Source organism: Eptatretus burgeri, chromosome 11 (assembly GCF_056783735.1).
Source record: "Eptatretus burgeri isolate ZD-2024b chromosome 11, Ebu_testis_v1, whole genome shotgun sequence".
Classification (NCBI taxonomy): domain Eukaryota; kingdom Metazoa; phylum Chordata; class Myxini; order Myxiniformes; family Myxinidae; genus Eptatretus; species Eptatretus burgeri.
In genome coordinates, this window is record NC_140971.1 from 1,053,148 (window position 1) to 1,065,215 (window position 12,068).

Here is a 12,068-nt window from a genome sequence, read left to right on the forward strand (position 1 = left end):
TTACTCGTGGTTTGTAGAATATGAGAATATGTAAACACAAACACAGCTTTTCTTTATATATTTTTGTACACAATATTGAGGCTCAGAAAAGAGCTAACACAGAACATATAACAAAGGGAGCAGCAGACAAGAGGGGAGAGAGAGGGAAGCACAAAACAGTGGGGAACAGAGACATTCGGAGATCTGTGGAAGGGAGAGGGATGGGGTGGGAAACATGGGGGAATACAAGATGGACATTACAGGGACTTTCAGGAAGGAAAGCATGGAATTTGAAGGAGGTGGGCTTGGGTGGATTATCGGGGGTAGAAAAGATCAGGATTTGGATGGGGGATGATAACACATGGTGGTGAACAGCTGTTCTGAAGGCCTGGAGGGAAGAATGGGATTGAATAGTGATTGAGTTTATTCCAAAGGTGGGGGAAAAGAGGAATGAAAGTGTGAAGGTGAGCAGCAATTGTTGATTTTGGTAGTTTCAAGAGAAGGGGGTTGCTGGCACACTTGAGCGACCTGAAAAAATATGGGGGGACAGATCACAGAACAGGGAGGGCGAGGCCGGAGACAAGACAGGAAAAGAAAAGACTACCAACCTGCCCACGATGAGAGAGAGAGAGACCCAAAGATTCAGCTTTATCGCGGGAGATAACAATCATCCTTCATTCCTTGGTTTCCACAGCATGAAGTCGAGAAGAAAGGTGTGAGGCGGGAGCACCAGCTCAAATGGGAGGGCAGTACTCCATCAGGCTGCAGATGAAAACTTTGTATGGGGTCAGGAGGCTAGCTTGGAAATGTGGCTTTCCCAGGAGATATCATTGGCAGATAGTGAGACCCAAAAACTTGACTGAAAGGACTTCAAGAGGATTGTTGATGGGGATATTTTTTTCCAGATGGTCCTTTCGGAGAGACATAGTGAGAGTGTGAGATTTGTCAGGATTAAAAGACATGTTCTAAGTATTGGACCAGTTTGTGATTTTATCCAGATCTGCATAGAGTGAAGAGGCTGCTGCTTGCTGATCTGAGGGATGACAGATGGTATGGCAGAGGGTAGAGTCATCAGCAAAGAGATAAAGAGGATTTTCCAGAGTTGGAGAGATGACTGCTGAAAAACAGAAAAAGAACAGGGCCAAGAACACTACCTTGAGGAACTCCAGCCTGGACAGGAAGAGGAGATGACAGAATTCCATAAAGGGCCACACGTTGAGTGCGACAGGAGAGGAAGTCTGCGAGCCATGAGTGGAGATTGCCTTGGATACCATAAGAAGAGAATTTGGTGAGCAGGGCGGGGTGCAAGACCATGTCGAAAGCACGGGATGTGTTGAGGGAGATTTTATGAAACACAAAACAGCACAGCTTTTTTTTTTTAACGTTTCAAAGCATTAAATTTTCCACATGTTTTCGTTTCGTCATCCATATATGATTATAATGATCAATTTGGGACTGTTCATATTCTTCCATGTACGTCTTCTTCTGTCAATCTTACACAATATAAGTAATCCACGCTATTTCAAATACAGTATATTCCAACAGTGAAATATTAGAGGCTACACTTTCGCTCTTAAGTGTGGCCATACTCCATATTTTTCCAAGCTCTTTCTCACCATCATATCCCTCGGAATCCGGAGAGCTGGGTTCGGCATAGCTGGGCCTGGAGTGTGATCCAGCTCGGGAGGGAGAGCGAGAAAGTGTGCATGATCTCTTCCTTGCGTTTATTTTTACTCTCTCGCAAAGAGGAAGCGTCGATTCAATTTCTGCCAAAAGATCTGGTGGAAGCTCACTCAATATTGAGCGGTCAAAAACTGGGGAAAATGAGACAAAGATGGGACATACTGAAAGAAAAAATAATTGTGAATGAGTAAAAAATAAACAATAATAATAATAAACCAATGTCACCCGCAGGGTGACCCGTATCTTGCCAAAAGGTGACCAGGTGTGACTTCTTTAAGGTCACACTGAGGTGAACAGAGCTGCTATCCACCAGGAGCGAGTTCTTGAGGAATATCTGCCTACGAGAGATTCCGATGAGAATCGTTCTACAGAGTAACCATGAAAAATATGCTTTTGCCTCATAACGTCACCAAATGACGTCATAATGTCTCAAGCTTGACATATCTAGAAAGCACTCATCGAGGTGTTCAATTTGAGGTACTACACGATATGGTTCCTAAAACTTGAAAATTTGACCTTGGGGTCAAATATGTTTGAACTGAGGCGCTAACCATGAAGGTTAGACTATAGGCCTCTGATATGCGAAGTTACAAAAATTTACAATGACAACTGTGCTCTGCAGAGTGATTTATACGTGATTACAGACCAAAAAAAAAAAAACATATGAAGGTCAAGGCCAATCGCCACCAAAAATTAATCAGCTGAGCGCCAGACCATGAACTATATTCCCATGAAGTTTGAAGACGATCCGATAAAAATTACTCAAAAAATAAGGGTTTCGTAGACTCCCCTGATTTGCGCCAAAGTGACCTTGACCTTTGACCTTGACCTTCAAAATTTTGTGCACTGAAAGGGACTTCTATAGACCTCTGATATGCGAAGTTACAAAAATTTCCGATGATAACTGTGCTCTGCAGAATTTTTTATACGTGATTACAGACAAACAAAAAATAAATAAATAATTTAAAAAAACATACAAGCTGACTAACATATCTTGCAAAACTTCATTTTGGCAAGATATTAATAATAATAATAGGCATTAAACTAGAGAGGGAGCACTCGGTAGAGTGCAAAACCTCCGCCGCCAATACTGCTGGGTCACTTAAGTGAACCTGATATCCGATTCATTGTAGGTCAAAACGGATCAGACTCTACTGAACCACGATTGAATAAACTAAAGTAGATCGACGCGCATGTAGAAATGCCAAAAAAATAAAATCGAAATTTTTTTGAAAAAAAAGGTGCAAAATTTGTTCTTTTTTTCTCTAACAAATTTTTTTGGGGGGTTGGAAATCACTTAAAACATGTAGAAATGCAAAAACAAAAATTCAAATATTTTTTTCAAAATGGCCACCATAGCAGCCATATTGGACTTTGGACCAAGTCCAAAATCTAATGGCATAATCCTTGGACCATACCTAATCCCCCCCACCAAGTTTTGTCGAAATCCGTCCAGGAGTTTTTCCGTAATACTGTTCACAAACAAACAAACAAACAAACAGACAGGGGTGAAAACAGTAACCTCCGTCCATCTTCAATGGCGGAGGTTAAAAATTGAGAAATAGTATCCAGGAACAAATAATCGTCTTCTAAAAGCAAAAAAAATGAATAAAAAACAAAAAGTCATTTATACAGTATACGAGGTGTGTTCAAAAAGTATCCAACCTTAATTTTTCGTGCGTAAACAAATGAAGCTAGTGAGGCGTGGTTTGGTGCACGTATGTAGGTGATCCTAATTCGTATGTGTGAATATTTTCCAGCCTGCAGAAGCTGTCAGTCGCCGACAGACCGCGGATGAGTGAAGAAGTGTAAGTGAGCGCCGTCGGATTTTCGTTTTTGACAAAATGACGGATCACTGTGGTCTCATCGCCAGTGATCACTGTGTTGAAGAAGTTGGGATCGCTGTTCACAGTCTCCAGCATGTCCTGTGCGATCTCCAAACGGAGTTGCTTCTGCTCGATCGTTCGCAGCTTTGGCACGAACTTCGCTGAGATTCTCCTTCAGCCCGAATCCTCAGTCACAATGGAATGAACAGATGCAATGCTGACGCCCGCCTCGTCTGCAAGTTATCTGATCGTGATTTGACGATCCTGCATCAGCAGGGTCCTCACTTGGTCAATGACTATCTCATTTCGGGATGTTGAGGGCCTACCAGAACGTGCTTCACTTTCCACTGATGTGCGACCATCTTTGAAGCGGTTGTACCACTCTTTTATCTGTGTGGTGCCCATTGCTTCGTTCCTGAAGGCCTGTTGAATCTTGCAGATCGTTTCCACTTGGGAATCACCAAGCTTTACACAAAATTTGATGCAGTGGCGTTGTTCAAGTTTTTCCGTCATTTTGTCAAAAACGAAAATCCGACGGCGCTCACTTACACTTCCTCACTCATCGGCGGTCTGTCGGCGACTGACAGCTTCTGCAGGTGGGAAAATATTCACGCATACGAATTAGGATTGCCTACATATGTGCACCAAACTACGCCTCCCTAGCTTCATTTGTTTACGCATGGAAAATTAAGGTTGGATACTTTTTGAACACACCTCGTATACACAGTCATAGCCAAAAATATTGGCACCCTTGCACTTTTTTCAAATAACTTACCATTTCTTACAGAAAATTGTTGAAATTTAAAAATCTTTTGATCTCCACAGATGTATTTATTTGGTTTGCAGTGGAACAAAACAAAACAAAGCTGAAAGAATGACTAAATCTTAACTTATTCTACACAGAAATCCAAAAATGGCTCAGACAATATTATTGGCAACTTTTAGAAGTTGTTAGAAATAATGAAATTTCAAACAGGTTATTCTCCTTTACTTTGGAATTGAACTCACCTGTGGCGAGTTACAGGTGCCTGCAATATAAAAATCACTCATTCAATCAGTTTGAGTAGAGAAAAGGAGTCATTCTGCTGTTTTGTGTCGCCGTGTGTACCGCAATGAGCACGGAGAAAAGAAAGAAAACCAGAGAATTGTCGAAGGAGATCAGATACAAGATTGTAGCCAAGCAAGGACAATCTCAAGGCTATAAGTCCATCTCTAGAGACCTTGATGTTCCTGTGTCCACCGTACGCAATGTTATCAGGAAGTTTAAGGCCCATAGCACTGCAGCCAACATCCCTGGACGTGGCCACAAGAGAAAACTTGATTAAAGATTCCAGCGAAGGATTGTTCAAATGATGGAGAATGCACCTTCATCAACTGCCAAACAGATTCAAGCTGACCTTCAGACACAAGGTACGACAGCTTCGACTTGCACCATCCGTCACCAACTCAATGAAAGGGGGTTTATGGGAGGAGAACCAGGAGGACCCCACTGCTTAGAGAGAGACATAAAGCCCGATTGGAGTTTGCCAAAACACACCTGAACAACCCACAATCCTTCTGGGAGAATGTCCTGTGGACAGATGAGACCAAATTAGCTTTTTGGTAAAGCACGTCATTGCGATGTGAACACAACACAAAATGAAGCCTTCAAAGAAAAGAACACCTTCCCTATAGTCAAACATGGAGGAGGTTCATTGATGTTTTAGGGTTGCTGTGCTGCTTCTGGCACTGGGTGCCTTGAATGTGTGCATGGTATCATGAAATCAGGAGATTACCAAAGCATTTTGGAGAACAATGTTCAACCGTGTCAGAAAGCTGGGTCTCTGTCATCGGTCATGGGCCTTACACATTTCAAAAAGCACCAGGAATGGTTCAAGACAAAACTCTGGACTGTTCTGAAGTTGCCAGCAATGAGTCCAGATTTCAAACCCATGAATATCTGTCGGAAGATCTGAAAACAGCAGTTGGGAGAAGGTACCCTTCAAATCTCGGAGAACTGGAGCAGTTTCCACAAGAAGAGTGGGACAAACTACCAGTAGAGAGGTGTTGAAAGCTCATTCATGGCTATAGGAAGCCCTTGACTGCAGTTATTTTGTCCAAAGTCTGTGATACCAAATATTAAGTCGAGGGTATCAATAATTTTGTCAATGCCATTTCTTTTTATTTTCTAATTTATACGGATATATTAAGTTATGAATCAAACAAAAAGTTCTGTAATATGCACAGTGAACTAAAGAATTATGGAGGCAAAATACTTTAGTCAATTTCAACTTATTTTTCAAAAAAATTGTGAGTTATGTGATAAAATTACAAGGGTGCCAATATTTTGATCTCACACACACACACACACACACACACACACACACACACACACACACACACACACACACATACACACACACACACACACACACACACACACACACACACACACACACACACACACACACACACACACACACAACAGGAGAGAGGAGAAGTATGGGAGAGGTAAGATGTAGATACAGCAGTGAAAGGGAAAGTTGAGGCGTTAGTTTCTCACCTTCATTTCCTGGCCGCCATCCAATCTTCCCACTGGCTCCAGGGCGATCTCGACCTCTATCCCTCTCTCTGTCCTTGTCCACCACATGTGACGTCTTGTCCATTGGAAGTTTATGCAAAACAACAACTGGCTCCGAGACCTTCACTTCTCTAGGAATTCTAATTCCCGAGAAATCTCCTTTTCCTCCCACTCTCTCCACAGATTTTCCTATCTGTCGTCCTAATCCTTCCCTCCTCGGCTCTTCCCTTACTGACCCAGCCCTTGACGTTACAATTTTCCCAAAATTCTCCTTTCCCACGGTTTTATTGAGAACATCACAATGAGACTCCAGATGAACATTAGCTAAAGTGCGGGGGTCGTTACTGCACCCTTCTTGACCTCGAAGACTCTTTGCTGTGTGACCACAACCTTCTATGGGCAAACGGAGTGGATGAAGGCGAACCTCAGCACAGAGCTTAGGAAGAGGAGAGTGCGTAGCTGGACAACTGGGGTTTGTTTTGGGTTCACAAGCCGAAATGCTTGACGTTTGCCTTTGCTCAAGGTCGATGCTTACAAGGAGAGAAGGACAAACAGGCTTTGTGTCTTGGACCAGCGACGTTGCCGTGGGTGCTGCTGGGGCTGCCACAGGAGCCGGGGGTGCTGGTGAGGGTCCAGCTGCTGAAGTATATGAATCTTGTTTACGTTTCTTCAAGGGTTTATCTGGATTGGGTTGAAATTAAAAGGACAATTACGAGACAACATTTTGTGTGAGAGAACATGTCAACAATGCGTTCTTCACAAAAATTCGAGAAAACATTATGGGTAGTTATTGGCAATCATAAAAGCATGTCGATATCAAAATAACTGTCCTTTCAACATATTTGCTCCGAAAACAAAAATAACAGCAAATGATTATAAATGAGAGTGAACCATGTGTGGTATAAGGTAAAGGCGACTATAATTGCTTTGATAATACTACTAGCAGAGTACCCGTCCTTCGGACGACCTTGTTCCAAGTATGCAACACGTTCTTCTGACACACACCTATATATTGGCAGTGTATAGGCAAGTGACAGTTCTGTATAGGAAAAGTAAATAACCTAGGTTACATGCATGAAGCAAAAACATACCTACTGCTTATAATTCAAAACACCTCACAGCATTGGAAAACGTGGGTACAGGAATACTGTATTGTAAACAGGGGTGACTTGTAATACCCTCCCACACCTAGTGGCGACGCTGCACGATACACATTTACCGAGAGAATTTGCGTTCCCACCCCCCCCCCCCGCCCAAGACCACCGGCAAAGATAAAAACACCCCTATACATTAATTGGTATTCTGCTGATCCTCTGAAGCAAATCTGGATGTAATTTGGCCAGAACTGGGTATTTTGGGTCATCGGCGTATTTTGGGTCCCCAGGGTCTTTTGGGTCCCAGGGTCTTTTTTGTCCTCAGGGTATTTCGGGTCTTTGTGTCATCTGTGTTATTTTGGGTCCTCTGGGTCTTTTGAATCCTCTGGGTCTCTTGGGTCATCACGAGTCTTTTGGGTCCTCGGGTACTTTCGGGTAATCTGTCTCTCGGGACCTTGGGGTATTTTGGGTCTTTTTGATCTTCTGGGTCTTTTGGGTCATCTGGGTCTTTTGTGTCTTCAGGGTCTTTTGGGTCCTTGGGGCTTTTGGGTCCTTGGGGAGTTTTTGTTCTTCTGGGTCATCTGGGTCTTTTGTGTCTTCACGGTCTTCTGGGTCCTCGGAGTATTTTGGGTCTTCTGGATCCTCAGGGTCTTTAAGGTCTTCAGGGACTTTTTGGTTTTCTGGGTCTTCAAAGGTTCAAAAGGTAAATTCCAACAGTATGTAATTTTACTAATAAATGTGTGAGTGCGTGTGTGCGTGCGTGCATGCATGTCAGTGTGTGTTCCTTGTCCTCCTCCATAACTCCAAAACCATGAAACCAATCAGCCTGAAACTTTGCATGCATACTAAGGGAACTCCAAGGACATGTGAGTGAAAATTGGGTGTTTGGGTTAATTAAAACACCCCTTTGAAGATAATTAACGGCCTTATTTAATTATATCCTTTATCAAACGATTCTCAGCCACCTCGCTCTGTGGGGTCTCAATGCATATCCTGAGTTACCTCGCTGGGGTCTGAAGCCGCCATTATTTTTGGCCTGCTCAACCATGCCTTGATTTGGAAATGGCCGCAATGATTTCTTAACGGAAAAGCGTTCAAAATGCTGTTTTTTCACTTTCCTTTCTGGCATCATCGAATACCTGATATTCATACCTTCGAAAAGCTGTATTTATAATGGTCGAGTAATTAATGTTTAAGTTGGGGCCCAGCTGATGGCGTCGCGGGTCGGACCTCGGATAGATGCAAGGCCACGCCGGTTTTCTTCTTATAAAGATGTCTAAATGAATGTTTTCACGGAAGTTATGCGTTTCACCACATGCTTGATGTTATAAGCATTTAGATTATGAAATAATTGTACATGGACGCTTTAAACATCGTGTTTTATGACGTGGGAAAGGATTTTCTCTTGAGAATGTACGAGGTAGCTGTTTTTTGCTTTGAGCGGCCTCGCATTTATTTGAACTTTAATTCAATTTCTGTTTTCACTTTTCATAGTTGCTAAGGTAGCTCAACGCTCGATTGCAGCAAGGTTTGTGAAAAATCGGTTGTTTTTTTATGTTTTTACGTCGTATCGAGGATTTACTTATTCAGCTGAGGAGCTTCCATATGCTTCCAAGCGGCTTCATGACTTTGTCTTAAGTTTTATTCGATTTCTCTTTTCACTTTTGGTGTTTGCTAATATAGGTTCAGACTTGACTAAAACAATTTCCATGAAAATAAGGTTTAAATTTGATGAATTTAGGTCATATAGAAATTTTGTATGGGGAAAGTGAGGCTTCTCAAATGTTCTAGGCAGCCTCACGGCCTTGCTTAACTCCGATTTGATTTATATTTCCACTTTTTCAGTCGCTGACATAGATTCAGACTCGACTGGAACAAATTGTGTGGAAGTTTGACCAAAAACGCCTTTTTCATAAGGTAAAAGCATTAAATTTCAAATAACCGAGATGGAGCTTAAAGGGACACTATATGATTTAATGCATTCACTGCATGAACTCGCACCCTGTCCCCCAGAGGGACTACTTATCCATAGTGTCTGCCAGATCTGTGTCTGTTTTTGAAGGTTTTGCAAGGTGCTCTGCAGGGAATCAAAGCAAATATGGTGAGAAACGGACATTTTAAAATAAAGTTATAATGTTTGTGTGGATTGCGAACTGATGTACCACGTGACACGTGCTCAGATGAGCAGGCAACGTGGCAGATTATCTGCAATGTTTATTTCTGGGGCGATTAAACTTTTCGATGCCTCCAGGGTTGTTCTCTGTTCAACAGCAACTCTTGTGGATAAAGTCTTTATTTGAACAAAATCATTTCATATATTTAACTGCTCTGGGTGTGGTGAAGACTGGCTTTAAAGTTAAAGGGATCAGATGTGGTGTGCAATTTCAGCCGAGCCAGCCATTCCTTATCAATCATTAAATTGGAGTGCTTGCTTGAGTGCTTAAGCCACTTGCCGAGAGCCCGAAAGTCAATAGCGGTATAGTTTGTGTCCCGAACGGGATGTACAGTCGTCAGTTCCTGCAACGTAGAGGTACATGATTTACAAAGGTTTTATGGTTTCCCTTTGTGAGTTTCAAAGCACAGTATACTTGTTAGCACCGATTTCTGAGCCGTTTGCCGTATTAACATGTTTTGCAAATTACAAAGGCAATTTTTTTTCCACCCGTCACAAGAGGATTGGCAGCTGTTTATAAAGATTAATGTTTATGCCCATCTCCCTGAAACGTCTATAATGCAACGTTGTTTTGATAAATTGTTTATTGAAATTTCCCCAAAAACAAGAGTGAAAGTTACTCAAGGTTTTGGGGATGTTTACAGTACGTACTGCAGTCGGTAAACACACCGACTTCAACCTGCTGATTCCTGAAGAATTGCAAATATCGGCCAAGCACTATGTGTCTGTGTGTCTCTCTCTCACTCTCTGACTCCCTCTCTCACCACACACACATACACACACATATCCTAGCTCCACCCCCGCCTTCAACAGAGCAGCACCCTCCCACACATCTCTCTCTCCGGACATGTCCAAGCAGTGATAATGTCCGGACGGTGTTTGTCTCCGGACAGGTCCGGGAAGTGTTTATCTCTGGGTGGTGTTTATCTCCGGACGACAAGCACTATTACCATATTCAAGAAGACCAACCAGGGTTATCACATTCAAGAAAAGTTAAACGAGCACTATTATCACATTCAAGAAAAGTTACATTTGTTTTACCATCACGTTTAAGAAAGGTTACACGAGAACTATTACCACATTCAAGAAAAGCTATATTAGTGTAACTATCACATTCAAGAAAAGTTAAATGAGCACTTATCACATTTAAGAAAAGCAACATTAGTGCTACCATCATATTCAAGAAAAGTTAAAGGAGCACTATTATCACATTGAAGAAAAGCTTAATTAGTGTTACTATCACATTCAAGAAAAGTTAAACGAGCACCATTACCACATTAAAGAAAAGCTATATTCATGTAACTATCACATTCAAGAAAAGTTAAACGAGCACCAATATCACATTAAAGAAAAGCTATATTCGTGTAACTATCACATTCAAGAAAAGTTAAACGAGCACTATTATCACATTCAAGAAAAGCTAAAGTAGTGTAACTATCACATTCAAGAAATAAATGTGAACAATTTGAGAGGGAAAAATGAAGGAAAAAAAAATGGAAGGTGAAAATAATAACTTTTACATCATTGAAGAATAACATCAATTACGAAGAGCACAATAACAATTTTGATTTGATTCATCTTTCTGCATTATCCACAATGATACATGTGCAACTAGAATGGCACTTGTTAGAGCACATACCTCCACGAGGCTGAAGAGTTTGCGTTTTGCATCCCACTGAAAGGTCGGATCTGGATCCGGGCCTTAACAAAAATATAATCGGCTTATTCTTGTAACCTACCAAACTATACCACCAAGTTTTATCATAACCCGTCCACAACGTTTTAAATATCATGCTATAAATAATTTTCGGCCCTATCTCCCAATTGTGAAGAATTACTTTAAAATTCCCATATCCAGATCTGAGGTATTCACCAAAATCAAATCAATTCATCCTTGTCACACACCCAACATGTCCACCAGGTTTCATCCGTATCTGTCTCTAGCGTATTAAAATATCCTGCTCATAGACAAACAGACAAAAATAAATCACATCCGTCCACCTTTAGTGCTGGAGGTATTGATAAAAAAAATAATCCTGTACATTAAGACATAAAACAATGTCTGAATATAATACGAGGAACAGCATGTATTGAACTAAAAAGTGGGGAATACTGTTGCTCATTTGATTTCACTTTGATTGCTCAGCCTGAGTCTGATGTTACAATTATAAATAAAATGACCGTTTTTACAGCCATTTTTCCCTGCTGTGCAGGGGTTTGGCTTTTTCTTGAGGCAATGTTTTATGGCCGGATGCCCTTCCTGACGCCAACACTGGTCGCCTCTTACGACACACAGGGATATGGTACACCTATTCTAATCGGGGCATACACCCGGACCAGTACACTGGCACTCATTTCGCCGACCTTGGAAGGATGACAGGCTGAGTCAACCCCCTGGTGTTAATTCAGCAGCCAACAGGGCTTGAACTCAGGACCCTGGGATCCCAAGCCTCCATCCTAACCACTAAGCCAACACCAGGCATTTACAATTATAAACAAAGACAAATATAAACAAACCTTTATCTTGTACCTCCTTCGATACCCGTTCTCTCTCCAGTGCAGCTTCTCTTTCAATCCTCTCAATTTCTTCCATTGCCTCCAGTTCTGCCTCTTCATATGGAACACCATCTGCATCCCTGTGCGTTTGAGAGACTACAAAAATGGGAGAGAAGGTTATGTAGCACCGAAATAGCTTTAACTTATGCCAACTACCAAATCATACAAACACAAAAGTATCAACAAACCATGACTCG

At 41.7% G+C, this 12,068-nt stretch overlaps 1 protein-coding gene across 2 annotated transcripts in view; it reads right to left on the reverse strand.

Annotated features, from left to right (window-relative positions):
* The window catches only part of LOC147016268 (nipped-B-like protein A), a 263,933-nt gene that overhangs the window by 249,839 nt on the left and 2,026 nt on the right, over nt 1-12,068 (reverse strand). For both annotated transcript variants that reach the window (XM_085844842.1, XM_085844843.1), the window contains exons 2-4: nt 11,833-11,967; nt 6,031-6,729; nt 1,596-1,793 (exon numbers count right to left, since the gene is read on the reverse strand). In XM_085844842.1, coding sequence (XP_085700968.1) covers nt 1,596-1,793; nt 6,031-6,729; nt 11,833-11,967 — 1,032 coding nt within the window. The remainder of the gene's footprint in view (nt 1-1,595; nt 1,794-6,030; nt 6,730-11,832; nt 11,968-12,068) is intronic.